Below are 20,418 nucleotides of genomic sequence, written 5' to 3' on the forward strand. Positions count from 1 at the left end.
CCCTGTTGTGTATTGAGAACATCCCCTAATGATAATATCAGGAACGATGATATCATGATTGGGGAGATGTTTCCAATATACGGCAGAGATGTACTGTGCGATGTTGTGGGGGCTGATTCGGTCTCGTGGGTGGGAACGTGGGCTGGACAGATTGACTACCTTACGGCCTGTGAGTCTGTGACTCCATGAGTCATGCTGTAGTAGTAGTAGTAAAACAGTTGTTAGGCCACCGTATATATCATCCAGTTTATTATATATTTGTCCTGGTGAAAGAATTAGTCTAATCAAACCACCTGTATACGAATCATAAACTAGTATTTTGCCAACTTCTTATTCTTCCCATTTTATGTCTATATCTCAATAATGAATTTAATTATTAAAAATTTGATAAAAATTAGATTCATAACTCTTCTCTATAAAATTCGTGTCTGAGCACATGCAGCACTAATTTGGTAAAACTAGTTTCCGTGTTTTGACGAGTTTGGGTTGGTTGGTTGGGACTTGGGGTCTTTCGGTGCTACGTTGGAAGGTTGAAGCAAGCGTGGAAGCCGGAACTCCCCTGAAAAACAAACCACCGGACTACGCCCCTAGATTTCTCTCTCTCTCTCTCTCTGTTTTGACTTCGCTCCATTTTCCACCTCGCCATCCATAAAAGCCCTCTCCACCCATTCAACATTCTCCAACAACTCCTCTCAGTCCCAAGTCCCTCCCCATCTTCTGTCTGCAGACAACATACGTAATCGGCCGGCAGAGATCTTCTTTGTTCTTGTCTTGTGTTCGTCGACAACAACCTCTTAATATAATTCTTGGTGAGACCACTCGGCCGGACCTCTCATCTCCACTCTACCCTTTTGATTTTCTCCGTAATATCGGGTTCTGTCTGTGTTTTTCTTTGAAGATAACGTCGAACATTGTCACTGAACATTGATATCACTCCATTATATAATTCGTGTAAGGGAGTGTTATCTAACTGGGTTTTCTGTTGAACTCTTCATCTTCAATTCTAAGACCCTAGCTCTGAGCAAAATGCGACACTTTTTTTTTTTATTTGTTGACTCTCTGAACATTCTCTCTCTGGTTTTCTCTCTTAATAAACTGAAACACTACTGATGCATGGATATCTGTGCTTTCTTGCAGAATTCCGAACCCCCAGGTTCTGAGGACGATCGATCAGACTCCAGAAAAAATGGGCGTAGGGAGTGAAATAGGAAGCCAAGGCTACCAAACCGATCCGGGCTCCGAGTCGGACACGGGAAGCGCGAGAGTTGGGTTCAGTGGCCCTCTGAGCGGCCCCCTGACCAGCAACAAGAGAAGCAGCAACAGACGAAGCGCAAGGTTCAAAGACGGGGAAGACTATGTGGAAATAACACTGGACGTCCGAGACGACTCGGTTTCGGTTCACAACGTCAAGGGAGGTGACCCGGAGACGGCATTACTGGCCAGCCGTCTGGAGCGGCGGCCTTCTCTGGGCTCCCAGTTCTCCATGAAGATACGGCAGGTCTCACAGGAGCTCCGGCGCATTACTTCCAGCAACAAGTTCAACAGGGTCGATCGAACCAAGTCGGGAGCCACCCGTGCCTTACGAGGCCTCCAGTTTATCACCAAGAACGTCGGCTCCGATGGCTGGGCCGAGGTCGAAAGGCGGTTTAACGAGTTGCAGGTGGACGGTTCACTTCCCAGGACCCGGTTTGGTAAATGCATAGGTAAAATCATTTGACTTTATCTCTCCTATTTTCTCTAAGTGTGCGTGGCGAACCAGAAAAGCTTATGGACTCTCTGGTGTGATTGATTTCATTGCCAGGAATGAACGATTCGGGCGAGTTCGCGACTGAGTTGTTCGACGCGCTGGCTCGTAGGAGAGGAATAGTGTCTCACTTGATCACCAAAACCGAGCTTCGAGAGTTCTGGGAGAAGATAACCGATCAGAGTTTCGACGCCAGGCTGCAGACGTTCTTTGACATGTAAGAGAGAGAGATTTGCTTGAATTACCCTCAATACCCTTAAAATTATTAATTCCGGTGTCTTTAAGAGGAGGTCATTTTGGTCAAGGAGATCTAGGAGGATGCACCATGGTCAAAGTCAAACATAATAGGATGATCTGAAATCCGAACCACCGGATTTAATTCGCAAACTCTTGATAGAATCATAGAACTAGGAAAATGTTAGAAGCATGCATGTGATCATTCTTAGCCTAAACTAAGCTAGCTGGTGGCATTAACTATGCAGGGTTGACAAGAATGCAGACGGGAGAATCACGGAAGAAGAAGTGAAAGAGGTTAGAAACTGCTTAAAAGTCAAGTTTGGGAGTGCTTAAAAAAGTACTTATTCGAATAAGTACTTATTTTGAACTGTGATCACAACAATAAGTAACTATTGGTATTTGGAAAATAAGCTTAAGTGCTTATTCTCAGAATAAAATACTGGCCCACCATATCATTTTCAAAATCAAAATTTTCACCAAACACTCGTACTAATTATTCAATAAATACTTATTTTTCAAACAAGCACTTCCAAACTTAGCCTTTAGTCAAACTTCGGTGCTTAATTGATCGACTAATAATCTGATTTAATGATGCTGACGGGTGAATTGTTTCCAGTTGATCACGCTAAGTGCTTCGGCTAACAAGCTGTCAAGCATTCTGGAACGAGTTGATGAATACACGGCCATGATCATGGAAGAGTTGGACCCTAATAACCTGGGTTACATTGAGGTCGGTTGTTAATGGTTTCTTCTTCTTGCAAGCAAGTCTGAAATTTACAGAAATATGTACAGTCTGTTCGTAGCTTCTGGGTTGTGTTAACGATGTTCGTATGGGACTGTCCAACAGGTCTACAATTTGGAGATGCTACTGCTGCAAGCGCCCAGTCAGTCGACGAATCTAGGGATGACCCAGAGTCGTAACCTCAGCCAATTGCTGAGCCAAAAGCTGGTTCCGACCAAAGAGCCCAACCCCATCAAGCGATACTACCGGAAGGCGGCTTACTTCCTTGAGGACAACTGGAAGCGAGTTTGGGTGCTGGCGCTCTGGGTTTCCATCTGCGTCGGCCTCTTCACATGGAAGTTCATCCAGTACAAGCATCGGGCCGTGTTCGATATCATGGGCTATTGTGTTACCACGGCCAAGGGCGGAGCCGAGACGACCAAGTTCAACATGGCCATCATTCTCCTCCCGGTTTGCAGAAACACGATAACATGGCTCAGAAGCAAAACCAAGCTGGGAATGGTTATTCCCTTCGACGACAATATCAACTTCCACAAGGTCGTCGCTCTGGGGATTGCCATCGGGGTAGGGCTCCACGCCGTTGCTCACATAACCTGCGATTTCCCACGTCTGTTACACGCCACAGATGCAGAGTATGAGCCGATGAAGCCCTTCTTCGGTGAGGAACGCCCTCCTAACTATTGGTGGTTTGTGAAAGGAACGGAGGGTTGGACTGGGGTCACGATGCTGGTGCTCATGATCATTGCGTACGTATTAGCCCAGCCTTGGTTCAGAAGGAACAGGCTCAGGCTTCCGAAATCCCTCAAGAAGCTTACTGGTTTCAATGCCTTCTGGTACTCCCACCACCTGTTTGTTATTGTTTACGTCCTGTTCGTCATTCATGGTTACTTCCTCTACCTCCAGAAGAAATGGTACAAGAAAACTGTAAGCATTTTTAACTCTCACTTACTAGTACAGCATTTGGATCCTCGATTAAGGCCAAATCTGAAGCAATTCTACTTGTATTTCAATTGCAGACATGGATGTATCTCGCAGTACCAGTCACATTGTATGCATGCGAGCGCTTGATTCGCACCTTCCGGTCTGGCTATAAGACAGTTAAGATTTTGAAGGTAATTAAGATCAAATCTCTCTTAAAACCCAATATTATATTATCAATTGCAAGATATTACAGTGGAGATTCATTAATTCCTTGTGCATACTTCTGTTCATTTTCAATTCCCCAGGTTGCCGTCTATCCTGGAAATGTGTTGGCACTCCATATGTCTAAACCCCAAGGATTTAAGTACAGAAGCGGGCAATATATCTTTGTCAACTGTTCCGCTGTTTCTTCTTTGCAATGGTACACACATAATTGAGCAAAATTCTGTTTGGCTTCTACCATATAAAAATTCTGCAGCTGGTTGAAGTCGTTATTGATGATCATGCTTTGTTTCTGCTATGTTCTTTCTTCAGGCATCCTTTCTCTATTACATCAGCCCCCGGAGATGATTATCTGAGCATTCATATTCGCACATTAGGTGACTGGACATCGCAGCTCAAAGCTGTCTTTGCTCAGGTATGATCAATTTGATTGCAGACTCTCTCTCTCTCTCTCTCTCTCTCTCTCTCTCTCTCTCTCTCTTGTGTGTTTTAGCAAGCAATTAATAATCTTTCATGTCTAAACACGTGCAGGTGTGTCAACCCCCAACCGAAGACCAGAGTGGGCTTCTGCGAGCTGATATTAAAACAGGCTCCAACCCCCCGAGGTAAAGTTTTCTTCAGTACTCCACGAGTGTTCTTTGTGCTTTAATTTTCAGTTTGAACTCTGAAACTCATATGATGTCTGTTAATCAAGCAGGTTGCCAAGACTGTTGATTGATGGTCCATATGGAGCCCCGGCACAGGACTACAAAGAATATGATGTCCTGCTCCTTGTTGGGCTGGGGATTGGCGCCACACCACTGATCAGTATAGTTAAAGACGTTCTGAACAACATCAAGCAACAGAATGACGCTGAGGAAGGTGCCGTGGAAGTTGGATCCAAGGACAACAAGAAGAAACCTTTTGCCACAAAACGAGCCTACTTCTACTGGGTTACCCGTGAACAAGGCTCATTTGAATGGTTCAGGGGAGTACTGAATGAGGTTGCAGAGTATGACCGAGATGGGGTCATCGAGCTTCACAACTACTGCACCAGTGTCTACGAGGAAGGTGATGCTCGGTCGGCGCTTATCACCATGCTCCAATCACTCCACCATGCCAAGAGTGGTGTAGATATTGTATCCGGGACACAGGTGAAGACTCACTTCGCTAGGCCAAACTGGCGGAATGTTTTCAAGCACGTCGCCGTTAACCACACTGATCAGCGCGTCGGTAAGCAACTAACTAGCTCCCTTCCATCGTCTGAACGCTGAACACAGAACAATTCCATTCGTGATCACTGGGCTTTTTTAGAACCAACTAACGATGGGTTTTAATTTGTTGCAGGGGTGTTCTACTGTGGGGCTCCTGGATTGACCGGCGAGTTACGACGGTTAGCACAAGACTTCTCCAGGAAGACGACGACCAAGTTTGATTTCCACAAGGAGAATTTTTGAGTTCAGAGCTTGCACAGGGTCGCTAGCTATATACCTAGTACATAATATTGTAGTGCATATACCACACAGTGTGTTATTTTTCTTTTGATTGTTTTTTATTTGATTTTTTTTTTAGTTAGACACTTGTAATTTGTAAGCAGTTAGTTGTGTCTAATTTCATTACAAATTAGTGAATTAGTAATTGTTGGACGAAGGGTGGATGTGATTTTTGTTGATTAATCTCACCTTATATGTTTTTGATCAATACTCTTTTTAATTGGTTTGGTGCTGAAATGAGTTCAAAACAGAAAAAGATTTGTCATTTTGTAATTGGGGTTGCAAACATTATTTGGCTTTAGAACAAATTTGTAACTACTCCAATCAAATTTGCCTTTTGTCTTTAAAACAAATTTGGCTTAAAGAAATATTAAGCCAAAAGAACATGGTTCCTCTGATCCATGCAGAGACTGATCCAATAAGAGAGAAATGTGAAATAAGAATAAACTTTGTCTTCTTCAGGGTGGGAGGGAGGGTCCGGATTATCAACTGTTTAAATTTGAATCTTGGTATTATGCTCCCAACTCATTGCTATGATACGCCGTGAGGCATGCTCTATGAGGAGCAGATCCGAACTCCTAACTCATGGAGTTGTGAGGATCCACATGTCACTACCCCACCAATGATAGTCCAGATCTGCCCCCAACATGTGAGTCGGGATCTGCTCTTCACACCAACCTCACAACATGTCTCAACCGCACATTGTGAGCATCTCTCATATTTGTGTTTTATTATTCATGGGAGATGTTCCCAAGTACAAGATGAGATGTGCCTGTGAGGTTAGTGTGAGGTGTGCTTTGTGAGGAGAAAATCCCAATTCCTAATATGCTTCTAATATGAACGGACATCACATATGTCATCATAGTATTTAGATCTAGTCCAGACACCGGTCCCAACAACCATTGCAGCTATTAGGAACATCTCCTTTGTCCTTTGTGGTGAAATGTTCTTGATGTATAACTACAATGGTAGTTGAGACCATGGATCAAAATTTCGATATGATACTGATATACCTGTTTACATGTGTTTTTTGAGAATCCATTTTTTAAATTATATAAATTTATAAAACTAAAACTTAAAGAAAACTAAAAAATAAGAATATCATTCAGAAGAAAAACAACCTTTTGAAAAGAAAGGATTGTTTAGAAAGTTGCAAAAATTCAAAAGAAAGTAGCAGAAATCATATTTCAAGAGGAGAGAAGAAGAAGAAGAAGAAGAAGAAGGTGGTGGCAACTAGAGTTCAGAGAGAGAGATTTTCGAACATAACCTTCTCTCTTACACCCCTAATTCCATTTCATTAAGTTAAACTTTAATAATTTACAGAGAGGCCCCTATTTGGGTAGAAATTTAAGAAACATAACACAAAAAAGAATAAGGCCCAGATTAAGGTTCATTACAGCAAATAACATAAAAAATAAAGAAGGATAAGCAGCCTATGGGCCATTCGGCCCATCTTCTCTACACTCCCCCTCAATTTGAACATAGCTGTCAATCATGTCAACTGTCTTTCAAAGGTAATGAAATCAGCTAACTGTCTTTCAAAGGTGATGAAAAGTAGACACACTTCTCTAGAAGCCACTCTTTCTCGAATGAAGTGCCTGTCAACTTCAATATGCTTAGTTTTGTCATGTTGCAATGGGTTGTGAGCAATGTTGATGGCGGCAAAGTAAATGGTTTGCCCCCTCTCCCTATATAGAGGCCTCACAACCAATGGTCAAGATTGAGCCTATTGAACGGTGTTGATTCATCCCTGCACTCTACACACACGTAACCTCGGGTAGATGAAATGATGACCATTGGGTCGTATTATCAACGGTCAAAATTCAACTATTCTGAACCGACACCGTGGTTCCCTCACTTAGTCTGACCACACTTTGACTGATCCAACGAAAATATTGAAGTTCTTCATCCAAGCACTACAGGAGCTCTTAGACTTCATTGTAGTAGTAGTCGAGCACCCTTCTCCTTCAACTTTAGAACTAGGGGATTGGTGTTAGGGTCGTGTCTCAGCCAATCAAAGTCGCCATGTGGATGTTGTTGTGTCTCAAGCCCATCCAACTTCCTCGGACCACGTTAATAGACTAGCACACCGCATACCAAGGACGACGTGATAGTCCCATAAGTGAGAACCTCTAAGGAAGTATAATCCCTCACCAATAAGCGCCAACATGATCTTTATAGATAGACACCCTCAAAGGGGAGGGTGGAGACTTCCAAAGACTTCAACATGCAACATTTTCCCTAAAACCCCACAAGGAGCATGTCTAGGTGTACTACGACTATTTAAAGGCATCTCCCCCCAAGGTTTGCTATCTTTCACTCTCTCATCACTTACATTCGTACTCTCACACCTCTTCCTCGGCTCAGACTATCTCATTCTCAATAGCTTAGTCCAACTGATCTCACCATTTGTTATTAACTTAAGCATTGGAGTGCCTTCCTTGGGCCTCTGACATTGTTTTGCTTGCAGATCTACTCGATGCACTACTCGTTATTCTACCTTGACTCATCCAATTTGATAGGATTATCTATTGCATATCCGCCTCGATTACAACTCAGATTAGGCATCAGATTGGCATGCCTATAAGGAACATCTTAGCGTGCATTGGGAACATCTCTCATATTTGTCATGAGGAGATGTTCTCAATACATGACTAGGATGGGCTATGGGACGCTGATAGGGTTGTTCACAAATAAATTCAAACCAACCAACCTGGCTCGATCCAATCCGATTTGGCCGGTTTTTCTTCACCATTGGTCGGTTTCAGGTTGAAAAGATGGGTAAATCGATAATTTGGCTCGGTTTCAGTTTTTACACATGAAAACTGATAAGGGCAGATTTGGCCCTCCAATGACATTGTGACACTTGACAACACCTCATGCCGACTAAGTGCAGCCACTTGACAGCTAGACAACTCGAGCTCGCCACAGGTAGCTTGTTATAGGCTAGCCACTAGGCAGCTCGCCATCATGCAACACTACATAGGCAGTTCGCCACTAGGCAACTCGCCACCATGCAGCACTCACAGGCAACTCGCCACTAGGCAGCTTGCCATCATGTAGTCTGGCACCTCAGAACAACTAGGCGACACTCAGGACCACTTTGACAACAACTTGCCTTTGCTAAGTTGATGGTGTCCCACTAGGTGCGGCTTGGCGCAGGTGCGGCCTGGCGTAGGCGTGGCCTGGCACAGATGTGGCCTGGCACGAGCTGGCAACCTAGCCTTGACACGAGCTCGCAGCCTGGCCCTGGCGCCACCTGGCCTTGGCACGAGCTGGCAGCCTGGTCCTGGCACAAGCTAGCAGCCTAGCCCAGGCACAACCTGGCCTTGGCATGAGCTGGCAACCTAGCCCTGGCGCGACCTGGCTCTGGTACGAGCTGACGGCCTGGCCCAGGCACCAACCTGACGACCTGACATAGGTGCCAATCTGACAACCTTGAGGAACCCACCACCGTACCCCGCATTTTACGGGATTGTGACTTATAATGGCTATATTAGCTCACCAACTCCCCAGTTTTGACAAGAAGGGACAATATTACCGTTTGATGGCATTTCATCCACCTAACACGCAAGCCAGTCCCATCACAGCTAGGATCCAGGAACTTCTCCACCAAACCCACAAGGACTCCAGTATATAAAGACCTCACCCCCCAGAGGCAAGGATGATGCAAAAAAGGGATAGGTAACCTTTGCTCTCTAGCTCTCTCTCATTCTCTTATCATCTTCAAGCTCTCTACTATTATACTATGCTAACTTAGCCATCAGAGTGACCTCACCGGGTAAACACCCCTAGGTTCTCTGATTTGGTTCTCACAGGTCCCTCAGCTCCCACCGCTTATAAAGATGAGTAGATCATTGCCAGCAGGGAGCAGCCAGTTCAATTCTCGTCGTTACTCGTAGCCGGATCACCTCCTACCGCTAGCAGTCGGGTTGCACTACACTAGGGAGTTCATCATCAAGGTAGCTCACCTCAGGCAGCTCATCAAGGTAGCTCACATCCAAGCAGTTCGCCACCAGGGAGCTCCACTTCAGCCTCTGAGTCACCGACCACATGGGAGCATATGAGATGACGGGGTACTTAGCCAAAAAATTGACACATCACGAAAAAAATGATACATGACCGGAACCGGTTACATCAAAAACCAAAACCGATTCGAACCAAGTTATCTATAAATATATTCTCATTGAAATATTATATATATATTATGTATATTCTGAAATATATATTTCAATTTTGAATGTATTTCCAATAAATATATTCTCACTTAATATATTATATAATATGTATATTTTAGTTTTAAATACATTTCTAGAAAATATATTTTGAAATATATATATATATAAAGCTGAAATATATATTTCGAAATTGTATATATTTAAACCAAAACTGACCCAAACTCATTGATGTAACCGTTTCTGGTCACGCACCAATTTTTTGTGATGTATCAATTTTTTTTTGGCTAAGTACCTCGTCATTTGACCTGCTCCCAAGAGAGGATGGTGGAGCTCCCAGGTGGCGAACTGCTTGGGGGAGAGCTATGCCGAGCTCCCTGGTGGTGAGCTACCTTGGTGGACTTGTCATTTGACCTGCTCCTAGGCGCCCTGTAACTCAGAGGATGGTGGAGCTCCCTGGTGTAGCGCAACCCGAATGCCCTCTACATGAGGTGATCTTCTCTCTTTTGTAGGTGGTGGGAGTTGAGGGACCTGCGAAAACTCCATATTTTTCTCCTTTTTGTAGGCGGTGAGAGCTGAGGGACCTACGAGAATTGAACCAGGGGGCCCAGGGGTATTTACCCGGCGGGGACTCTCCGATGCCTAAGTTAGCACTCTAATTGTAGAGAGCTTGAAGATGATATTGGAGGAATGAGAGAGCTAGAGAGTAGGGATTACCTCCATTTTTTCATTCTCTCCCTTGTAGGTAGCGGGAGCTGAGAAACCTATGAGAACTGAACTAGGGGGCCCGGGGGTATTTACCCGACGAGGACTCTCCGATGCCTAAGTTAGCACTCTAATTGTAGAGAGCTTGAAGATAATATTGGAGGAACGAGAGAGCTAGAGAGCGGGGATTACCTCCATTTTTTCATTCTCTCATTGGCTTTGGGGGTCGGAGTCCTTATATAGTGGTGCCCAATCACATCAGACGTAACCACCACTGCCCTAGCCATTATTGCCAAGACTGAGGTGGCAGGTGCAGGCTGCTGCAAGGTACGGACTCATCAGGCGTGCCATGCTTTTTAGAGACGACAGGCACGACGCCACCTGGCAAGAGATGTGGGCGCTGCCACCAGATCCGACAGGTACGAATGTCAGGCAGAGATCTTCCTGCGATATGCCGAACTGCTCTTCTAAGAGCTACCCTGCAAGTGGCGAGTTGCCTAGGGGAGAGTTATGCCGAGCTGCTTGTGGTGAGCTCTGCCGAGCTGCCTATGGCGAGCCATGTTGAGCTGTTTGTAAGTGGCAAGCTGTGGCAAGCTCTGCTGAGCCACCCGAGCTATCTATAAGTGGCAAGCCATGGCAAACTCTGCCGAGTTGCCCGAGCTGTCTATAAATGACAAGCTGTAGCAAGCCCTACCGAACTGCCTAATTGTCAAGAGGATGCACTTGATTTGCATGAGGTGTCAGGTGTCACAATTTCCTTGCTTGACATATGCGGCGTCGGATCATGTTGTAAGTGTTTTGGAACTAAATAGCATATCCCGATTCACTCGAAAACGAGGTCTTATTTAAACTTTCAAATTCGAAGGGAATAGTGTGAGATTTTCACGTGATTTGCAGGGAGTGGGGGTGCGGACTGCGGAAGATTCAAAAACGGGACCCCACAACGAACTCCGAAATCCATAGATCCAGATAGATCGCAAATTGCAATTCGCCCGCTCAAATCCAACCCAGCCTTTCTAACAAATCAATTTCACAATTTTAAACTCACCAAACTCTCCCTCAACAAATCTCCACTCTCCTCTTCTTTGACTCTCTCCCCTGTCCCCTCCCTCCCTCCCTCACTCTCTCTCTCCTCATTTAAGTTTTCAGCTCAGTGAGACTGTCACAAGTAGCAACCACTAACGTTGAACAAGGACTGAAAATCTGCTACACGAAACCTTAACCCTAGAGAACAATCCTCTCCATTCGTCCATCCATATATCCACTGAGTTGATCTGCTGCTGCTACTTTAATGGCGGATTCTGATTCGGTTTCGCTTGCTGTAGCTCCGGCCGTTGTTCCTCTTTCCTCGGTAACTTTCTCCGTCAAGTATCAGTTAGTTCTGCAATTTCTTTCTTTTGTTCTTGCAGCCCGGATAGTACCTGAGTGCAACAGATCTACATCTTAATCTAACTCCCAGTTTCGCTCTACTCATTCTGACTTTGCCTGTTCGGTTTTTTTTTTTTTTGTTTTGTTTGTGTCCTTAGAAGAAAGAAAACATGACCCCTATCAGCTCAAGGATTGCCGTAAGTTGGAGAGTTTGTTTTGCCCCCCCTTCTTACTTTCACTAAAATGCTCTTGATAATATGGCCATTTTATTTGCAGGAATTGAATGAATCTAGATCGGAGCTGCTAAGTAGAATTCAAGGGTTAAAGCAGGTGATTTGCGAGGGATTTCGTTACAAATTTCTGTTTTAGTTCCTCTCTCTTTTTAATTCCTCTCCTTACTAAAACAAATCTTCCTGGAACATTGCAGGACTTGCAGAACTGGAGGTCCAAGTTAGATACTCAAGTTAAAATCTATCGCGATGTGAGTATTGTTTCTTGTAAAAACTATACTGCACTCCGCCTCAGAATTCTAAATTCCACTGCAGACGTACAACAATTCAAAATTTCAAATACGCCGGCATCAATTCCGAGCTAGCACCTACCCCAACTGTACGGTGGAGCTAAGATTTGTTGGGGTGGACTGAACAATAAAAACCCCTTGTTCCTTTCCTTTCATTTCTTTTTTTTTTAGCTAATGTATATTTTCCATAGATTGGAAAGAGTTCCATTTCGGTTCCATTCGTGCTTGCTCCTGAGGATACTTTCAACCACAAAGTAGGCCCCTTTGGTTTTACAAAATGCTTTTGAATTGTAATTTGGTACTGGTTATTTAACATCTGCATCAGTTATTTTTATAATAGAAATCTTATTATAAAGAAAGCAATTAGATGTGTAATTTATCTGTTAAGAGAAAAAGAGTAACTTCTATTAACAAGAGAATAATTTGTGCTGTAACATCCATAGGTTTGAATTTGTTGGTATTTCAATTTCTTGTTCATTTTCTTCCTGTTTTTTGTACCATGGTTTGGTGAAGAACAATGATTCAGCCACTTGAATTCTCTACAGGAAAATCTGTAGATTTGGAACCAACCCCTTCTGCTTTCTGTAAAATGCATTCACTTTCTTGTTCTACGTTTTTTGGAGATTAGGCCTACTCTGAATTTAAGTATATAATTTATTTTTTCACCACACCTTGGTGGCAATGCATCTCATGGCTTGCAAATTGAAGTGCGACTTGGCATCCAAACTGGAATTGCACTAGGGTGGGGGTTATTGCCCTTGTATTTGATATATTAGACCCTTGGCACTTGGTTGAAGCTTAAACTAAAAAGAGAATAAGAATTATGTTTTGTGAACGAATATAAGTAGCAGCCAAAAACACAGAATCAGTGAAGGTACACTTTTTCCAGAAAATGGTCATCATATAAAAAGAGCATAAGAATTTTGTGGACAAATATAAGAATTATGTTTTAATAGCCTGTTTGGGAATTTTGGTCATCATATGAAATTGAACACATTTATTTTACTTTTGCATAGCATTGGAAGCAACATTATTGTCACCAGAAATTGGTTAATTACTGGTCATTAAGAAAACCTGTAACTGAATTTGTTTTAAAAAGGAAAACCTCAAATGATTTGGGACCAATATATTATTAACAGCTGGGATTAGATCAACTTTAGATTGTTAACCTTGTGAAATGTCTAGGCCTGCAAACGGATTGAGTAAAATCAGATGGAACTTGAATAAAATTTGGATATTCAATATGGTTAATAACTTAAACTAAAAATTATTAGAATACTGTATGTTACTAATAAACTGGACTAAAGATGATTTTGATGTTGTATTATATCATGATGAACAAAATGACTTGAAAATAATAACTTATATCAGAGTCATAGTTGCCAAGGCATCTAAGCAATTTTGGGAAACACCGGGGACCTAGGCGATAAGAATTTTATAAAATAAGGAATTGACTTTTGGCTAGTTCCCTAGTTTCATAGCATGAATATTAATAGGAAAAATAGCAATTCTCTTTAATAATAATATTAAGTTTCCTCTTAAAACATTGCAAATAATCATATCTAAAAGATGAAAATCTTTTAAATATATTAATTTCATTATTTTGAAAAACCATACTAATATAATGTATTTAATAGAGCAATTTCATATCCATTAGCAACTAAAGGAGGTTATAAGTTTATATGATAAAAATTCAAGATGGACAGTAAAAGAGGAAAAAAGAAAACAAGAGCAGAGTTGCTGTTTTATTTAATGTAAGAGAGAAAAAAAAAAAAAACAAAAAAAGAAACTTCTCTATACTTCTGTTCTTTCTTTTTTTTGATAAATATTCTATTCTTTCTTTTTCTTTTATCAGAATCCTTTGATCTTTTAAATTTCAATAGCAAAACTTTTAAACAAAGCGTATATGTGATAGAATGCACTAACATACATATTAATAAGATGTATCAATATAAATGGTATTATAATAAGGTGCCTGCCTTGTCGTTTTTGTTGCCAAGCTGGGTGCCTAGTTGCCTAGACAGGCCCTTATTGCTGCAAGGCATTTAGGTGAGGCACCCAGTGAAGGGTGCCTAGTTGCTTAGGCGACTCCTTGCCAAGTTGAACTTATGTTTTCAAAAGTACAACATTTTGACCAACTTTAAGCTTCTTTGAATCAGTGGTATTTTGGTATGAGATTGCTTCCATATCTTAAATATAGAACATATCCTTTTTTATCAACTAGTTAGCACCTAGGAATCAACTAGTCATCACATTGATTAGTGAGGCTAAAACAGCTTGTCATTGCTTTACTGCATTGATAACGCTGCAATGAAGGCATTCTATTTCCTGTGGAATTTAAACAGATATAAGGATTGAAGAAATTGTAAGGACAGAAAAAAGCTTGTCATGTTATGCTTGTGATGTCCATTTTGGAAGAATTTCAGGAATCTGTCTTATAATGCAGAATTGGAGTGTACTGAGGAGTTAATTGGGAAGTATTCAGTGTCCATAAAGCTGAAGAGGAGAGTGGATGATTGGGAATCGGTTTTAACTAATGTGTATGGACCCACCGACTGCCTCTTATAAGGAAAGGGAGTGACTTTGGGAGGAGTTAGCAGCAGTGAGGAAGTTTAACCTCTTTGTAGAAACCTTTGAGTTGCGGGACCTACCTATTCAGAAGGCAAATCTTACTTGGTCAAATTTTCAAGAAGTCCCCACTTGCTGCAAGTTAGACAGATTCCTTTTCACAACTGATTGGGAATTGGGAAATGGAATGGCGGGGATTGGTGCTTGATTGGTTGGTTGGTTGCAATCAGGTAAGTTGGGAACCTGGGTTTATAGACAGCCCATAAGGGAAATCCTCAATATAACAAGGGAGATGGGTGCTTGCTTCAAATGGACAAGAAGATCAGCTAATGACTTTGGTGACACATTGGCTAAACAAGGGACTGTGAGGGAGGGTATGTTTTGCGTAGTTTTGTAATAAAGATTACTGGGGACTCAATACCTGTTTAGGGGTTGACAGTTGTACTTAATATTGTAATGAAGTTACTGTTTCCAATAAAAAAAGAAGGCCCCACATTTTTGCCTATCACACTGTATTCACTGGATAAATTTCTGCTTGAAGGCCTTTGTGTCATGTCAACAGTAAGACCTTTTTTATGCAGCTTTTAAACATAGTTGTCAAGGTGATGCCTAGGCGACAAGGCGCCCTTTGAGGCTCGCCTTGCCTAATTGCCTAACAGTTTTCTACTTCCTACTATAAAATACTTTTTTATTCATTCTTTTTTGAGATTATAATTATAAAATAGACATTATTAAACTAAAATAACCATTTTGTGTATTTATATACTAATTTCTTTTTATTTTCGTATTTATTAGGGTTTAATCAACACAAACATTGCTAAATGCTGTATTGAACCCTCAAAGACTTAAAAACCTGAACCAAAAAGTAAGGAAGAACTAAAAAGTTTTTCTAATCAGCACATTTTCCTCTTCCATATATTCTTCTTCTACTTCTTCTTCTACTTTTTCTTCTTCTTCTTCTTCTTCTTCTTCTTCTTCTACTACTACTACTACTACTACTACTACTACTGCTAATACTTTTTATTTTTTTCTTTCCTATAACAAAAATAAGGGTTCAGTCCCTATGTTTTTTGAATTTTATTTTACTTCTTCCTTTTCTTCTCATGAATATGTTGATTTTCTATACTTTAATATGAAATTTATACTTTTCTTATGAAAATCATGAATAATTATTAAAGAAATATGGTTATGGTACCTAGGTAACTACCCTAGGATCTATGTTTTTTAACATAAAAAATCCATTGCCTAGGCGACTAGGCGACAAGGCGCCCCCCAGTTGCCTAGCCTTGCCTTGGTGCCTTGAAAACTATGCTTTTAAATTAATTTGGATGGTTATGATAACTTGGAGAAGCGCCAATGCTTGGTGGAGTATAGGGTTGTATTGGACTAGGTGATTGAACAGAGGTGATTTAGGAATTCTCCTATCTGTCGATATGCCAAAATTATAATAGATCCTATCCAATTTAGAGACTTCCCTATCTGAGATGCAACTCAACCTGCAATATTTGGATGGGATAATCCTAGACCACTCCAGAATCACTCTGCCATGGGAGATGGAACCATTTGTTGTCTCTAACAGTGTGGTCAAAGCATCAACTAGGCATTAGCTAGGTGACAGCCTATGCATTTGATTCATTGTCTAGATGGCTAATTAGGCACTAAGTGAGGGCAAACGAGTGATTGTCACCTTTCTAGAGTATATGCACGAAATTTTGGGTTGTCATGATTGAATGTACAGCCAAGAATTTGGGCACCTAATCCTTGTATATGCATGTGTACTTGATGTTGAACCATTTAAAAATCATCATTTCTTTGAAAATTAGGTATAAGTTGTAATCAAATCATTTAATGATTCATTTTGTAGTTTAGTAATTTGTAATTAACAAGCAGTTACATAATACTTCTTTTCTCAAAATAAAAAAAAAATGCGTTACATAATACTCGTGTGTTATATGTACATTGTAAAATATATTTATGTTTAATTATTTTTGTCACATTAGTAGTGCTTACTTGTTGCATAGGTGTTGACTAGCTTTGGCAGGTGAAGACATCTAGGCACCAGCTGGCCATCTTTACTACTATGCTGCTCTGTATGAATACGACACATGCTTAATTGGATGGGAATCATTAAATACAATTGCAAGATATAAGCTTCATAAAGAAATGAACTAAAAAAATACTTCATGCTTCTTCATTAGTTTATGTGGAAATTTTAGTAAATGGGCAAAGAGACACGTTGGGCAGATTCTCATAAAAACTAAGACTTAAAACTTTATACCTTGTATGCTACCATCTATATCTATTAATTAACAACCAAATTCCAAGAGAAATAAAGAGTCAAAAACCATAGTAGACTTAAGACATAACAATTAAAAAGAAACACTTAATAATTCTCAATACTCAAAGTAACCATCAATGAAATAGACAACCCAGTGAAAGACTAATATGTGGTTGCATTAGTGGACTTTCAGATGCTTCTATATTATTTGTCATGGCTTTTACAGAAATAAACTTGAAAGGAAGTTAAAATTAGAACAAATGACTAGTTACAGCTTGGATACCCAATTTGAAAATCTTCCACTGCAACAGTCCTGTCCAAGGTTCAAAGGTGGAGAGTTTATTTCTATTGATAGTCTTTTTTCTACTTTTTTGGTTTGACAATTTGACAGTGGACATGTCGAATAAACAATTAAAATCACCCAACTCTTATTATTCAGGTAAATCACTTACCTGGGTAAATGCACTTATCCGGGTAAGTGTTTCCCAGGTAAGTTCATTTACTGTTGTTCTTTTCTGCACAGGTAGGTTTTCCCTGTTTCCATTTTTATCCTTTTACCTTTTTGTTTTTAGTGCCTATTTAATGCACATTTTTGTCTCATTAAATTTCAGCATCTTTCCTCTCAAGAGGGAAAGTAGCTTACCCACCTGGGAGAAGGGTAAGAGTTTCCTGGGTAAGTGGCCAAAAAACTTACCCGGGGAAAGTGCCATTACTGTGGGTCACACATTTACCTGAAAAGGAACATGGGAAAGTTGGTCAACTTCCTCCACCCCCAACTTGAAAATGAATGGGGCCTTAGTGTATTGGTGGCCCAGAAAACCAAAACATATCGTGTGATAACTATGATATGTATTGATACTTTGGACCTTGGTCCTGGTCCTCGGTTCAGGCTCCTTGAAAATTTATCAGATGCTCAACTTGAGTCTTTCCCAAGTTACAGCACTAAAAATGGCCTGATTAAAAAAATGCTTTGTGGGTTCTATTTTTGGGTACCCCTTACGGGGATTGTGTGAGTGAATGACAGAATGGCACCACTGTCAGTGCTGAAGCTAATTGATTGATCTTAAATCATATTGCTTCTCTGTTAATTGGGAAGTGATGGAAAACAATGTCTGGGTGCATGATTTGAATATAAAAGTTTTGCACCAGTGTCTAGTTGCTGTAAATTGCAGTGTAATTTCAAATGCCTTCATGTGCTATGGCAACTGGAACTATGATGAGAATGGCCTAGTAAGGTTTCATAAGAAGCTCAGTACACTGTCAGCTAAATTGAGAGGACTTTGTTGCTGTTTGGTGCTACTTGCTTTGCTGGTGTGGCCTAATAAGTTTCAGTCCTATTTGCATTAAAAACATGGTTGTTGCAATGATGCTATGTTAAGTGTGTCCTGTGGATCTATTGCCTCTTTTTCCTTTACCATTTCATTCCTGGCTCTGCAAAAGCTCCCTCTTCTCAGTCATGGAACCTGCTTAATGTTTTGTTCCTTTTTCCCTCAATTTGGAAAAGTGAGTTGTAGTAATGTTGTCTCTGGTTTTTAATTGGACCAATTAAATAGGTCCTAGTATAGTTGGGAATTTACTGGGTCTGAGCTAGGCTGAATTCTATTTGGGAAGATAAAAGGATGAGAATGCTCAATGTTGCATCCGTACAAAATAATATTAAGATTGTAAGTTGTAACCATAAAACTGGGGAAATTATGCATTTCTAAAATTTTACATCAACTGAGCCCTCTGCCAGATGGAAAATGATATTTTTGGATTAATCGTTATATGGTACATCATAAATGCCTTGACCTTTTGTGCATAATAGATTAGAAACCATTGTGATTAACAGTTTATTCATTAATTGTAAGATTTTTACAGTTGCGCTTGAAATGTTTACTTGCAACTTGTAATGCAGGAACTATCAGAACTAAAGAAATCTCTCAATGTGGAAGTGGAGCAACTTAGATTAGTAAGTCCAATTGATGCTTGCCACTCTCTCCTTGTTTTCCATTATCACACTGGCAACTTTTTTTCTTTTTTCTTTTCAAAGTCTTTTTCTTAAACTTTATTCTTGCCATTGACATAACGCTGATCGTGCGATTTTCACTTATCCTTGACATTTGTTTAACACTGATTGATTGAACAAAATTAGGAATTTCAAGAACTGAGAACCACTCTCCAACAGCAACAAGAGGATGTGGCTGCTAATCTAAGGAACTTGGGGGTAGTGATTTAACTTGGGTGGCTATTATCTTTTCAGTGTGATCCATATTATGTCATGTTTTAATTTTTCTTTGGGCAACTTATTCACACTTGTAAATAATAGAACCTTCCATTTTGCTGTAGCATAGAATTGACCTACTCAGCTGATCATTCTAGTCCTTGTAGTTGCAGGATTTGTCAGAAGATGTGGACGAAACAAAAAATCCTGAAGCAGAAGTAAATAATGCAGAGGAAAATTCGGCTCCAGCACAAGAGAATACGGAGGACATTCAACAATAAATTGTATTTTATCTTGGGCAATTCCAATCTTATCTCTGATAAGAGCCTTTTGTCTCATTCCCTTCCTTCGGGGTGAGATGGGAAGATGCTATGTGCTTATTTTTCTCATCATGTTAGAGAAAATGCGATGATGAAAATGATTCCTAAATTAAGACTTGGCCGTGGCCATCTCTTGTAAGACAATTCTCTCTGTACCAACTGTTTGAGAAAAAGTATTATCTGGCTAGTTTTATCTTACATCTCCTCTTGAGTTTCATAGTTATAATTTTAAACATCTAGATGAGTTTGTTTTAATTCTAGGATGGGGTCCAAATCCATAATAATTGAACAGGGGGCAAGCAGGTTTTAGTTTTGTAATTTGTTCACCTTACTCAGGAATGCCTTGGATGGATGTTGATTCTTGAATAAGATTCATTAACACATCTTTCTGGGCATTCAATTCAATATTTCATAAAGAAAAGGAAATAGCCTGATTACCAATGGAACAGTTGAGTTTTCCAGTTGTTCCAGACAAACTGCGTCGTATTTTGTAACTTTGTTGCCTTGGAGAAAATGAGAGCTCAGCCGTGGTCTGACTCTGACATGGTTAAAGCAGTGATCGTGTCACGAATCAGAATAGTTGGCACGAAAGATCAGCCTTCGAATATTCCTCCCTTCTATCTTCAGGAGAATTCACTCATCCCTCTGCCCATGTTTCACTTCCCCCAATACCAGATATTAAAATTTCGTCATGTATCGGCCTATACGTATTATATCGGCGCCTTCCCGATACACCCCTACAGGGAATGTATTAGGTCAGGCCATGGTTCAGAGAATAGTCAGGACTTAAATCAATTCTTCTGAAATAGTTTTGTAACCATCGAATTTTGTATTTACAGAGTCAGACTTATTGTGGTTATGGGCTTTGGGTCGATGTGTAAATGTCTAATAAGGCTCAAAATTTACAGTGACAGTTTATCTCCATGAGCCCATATCTTTTGGC

General features: G+C 40.7%; 2 protein-coding genes across 14 annotated transcripts; both read left to right on the forward strand.

The window, feature by feature from the left end:
- Nucleotides 1-446: 446 nt before the first annotated feature.
- Nucleotides 447-5,546, forward strand: LOC148867483 (respiratory burst oxidase homolog protein B-like). Of its 2 annotated transcripts, none has more exons than XM_088975068.1 (12): nucleotides 447-809; nucleotides 1,138-1,703; nucleotides 1,802-1,961; nucleotides 2,227-2,275; nucleotides 2,598-2,711; nucleotides 2,829-3,647; nucleotides 3,740-3,835; nucleotides 3,950-4,065; nucleotides 4,179-4,281; nucleotides 4,398-4,471; nucleotides 4,564-5,078; nucleotides 5,193-5,546. In XM_088975068.1, exons 2-12 carry the CDS (start codon nucleotides 1,187-1,189, stop codon nucleotides 5,300-5,302), a joined length of 2,673 nt encoding a protein of 890 aa, XP_088831194.1. In that variant the 5' UTR covers nucleotides 447-809; nucleotides 1,138-1,186; the 3' UTR covers nucleotides 5,303-5,546. The 2 variants fall into 2 exon arrangements, with proteins under 2 accessions (XP_088831194.1, XP_088831195.1); XM_088975069.1 differs by lacking the exon at nucleotides 447-809 and adding an exon at nucleotides 818-951.
- A 5,549-nt stretch (nucleotides 5,547-11,095) lies between these two features.
- Nucleotides 11,096-19,730, forward strand: LOC148867484 (uncharacterized). Of its 12 annotated transcripts, none has more exons than XM_088979315.1 (8): nucleotides 11,209-11,569; nucleotides 11,745-11,783; nucleotides 11,863-11,916; nucleotides 12,014-12,067; nucleotides 12,298-12,360; nucleotides 18,850-18,903; nucleotides 19,087-19,158; nucleotides 19,323-19,730. In XM_088979315.1, exons 1-8 carry the CDS (start codon nucleotides 11,510-11,512, stop codon nucleotides 19,434-19,436), a joined length of 510 nt encoding a protein of 169 aa, XP_088835441.1. In that variant the 5' UTR covers nucleotides 11,209-11,509; the 3' UTR covers nucleotides 19,437-19,730. The 12 variants fall into 12 exon arrangements, with proteins under 12 accessions (XP_088835447.1, XP_088835441.1, XP_088835443.1 ...); XM_088979317.1 differs by having other exon boundaries at nucleotides 19,329-19,730; XM_088979316.1 differs by having other exon boundaries at nucleotides 11,218-11,569; nucleotides 11,748-11,783.
- Nucleotides 19,731-20,418: the final 688 nt, after the last annotated feature.

Source organism: Nelumbo lutea, chromosome 3, assembly GCF_056320005.1.
Source record: "Nelumbo lutea isolate HS-2025 chromosome 3, American lotus-T2T, whole genome shotgun sequence".
Lineage (NCBI taxonomy): Eukaryota > Viridiplantae > Streptophyta > Magnoliopsida > Proteales > Nelumbonaceae > Nelumbo > Nelumbo lutea.

What these genes read in the sequence shown, in the direction of transcription:
- LOC148867483 (XM_088975068.1), top strand. Translation starts at nt 1,187, where the DNA reads ATGGGCGTAGGGAGTGAAATAGGAAGCCAAGGCTACCAAACCGATCCG. An exon ending in AGAAATGGTACAAGAAAACT is followed by an intron (nt 3,648 to 3,739) that starts GTAAGCATTTTT and finishes TTTCAATTGCAG; the next exon opens with ACATGGATGTATCTCGCAGT. An exon ending in ACAGGCTCCAACCCCCCGAG is followed by an intron (nt 4,472 to 4,563) that starts GTAAAGTTTTCT and finishes TTAATCAAGCAG; the next exon opens with GTTGCCAAGACTGTTGATTG.
- LOC148867484 (XM_088979315.1), top strand. Translation starts at nt 11,510, where the DNA reads ATGGCGGATTCTGATTCGGTTTCGCTTGCTGTAGCTCCGGCCGTTGTT. An exon ending in AAGTTAAAATCTATCGCGAT is followed by an intron (nt 12,068 to 12,297) that starts GTGAGTATTGTT and finishes TATTTTCCATAG; the next exon opens with ATTGGAAAGAGTTCCATTTC. An exon ending in AGGATACTTTCAACCACAAA is followed by an intron (nt 12,361 to 18,849) that starts GTAGGCCCCTTT and finishes CTTGTAATGCAG; the next exon opens with GAACTATCAGAACTAAAGAA.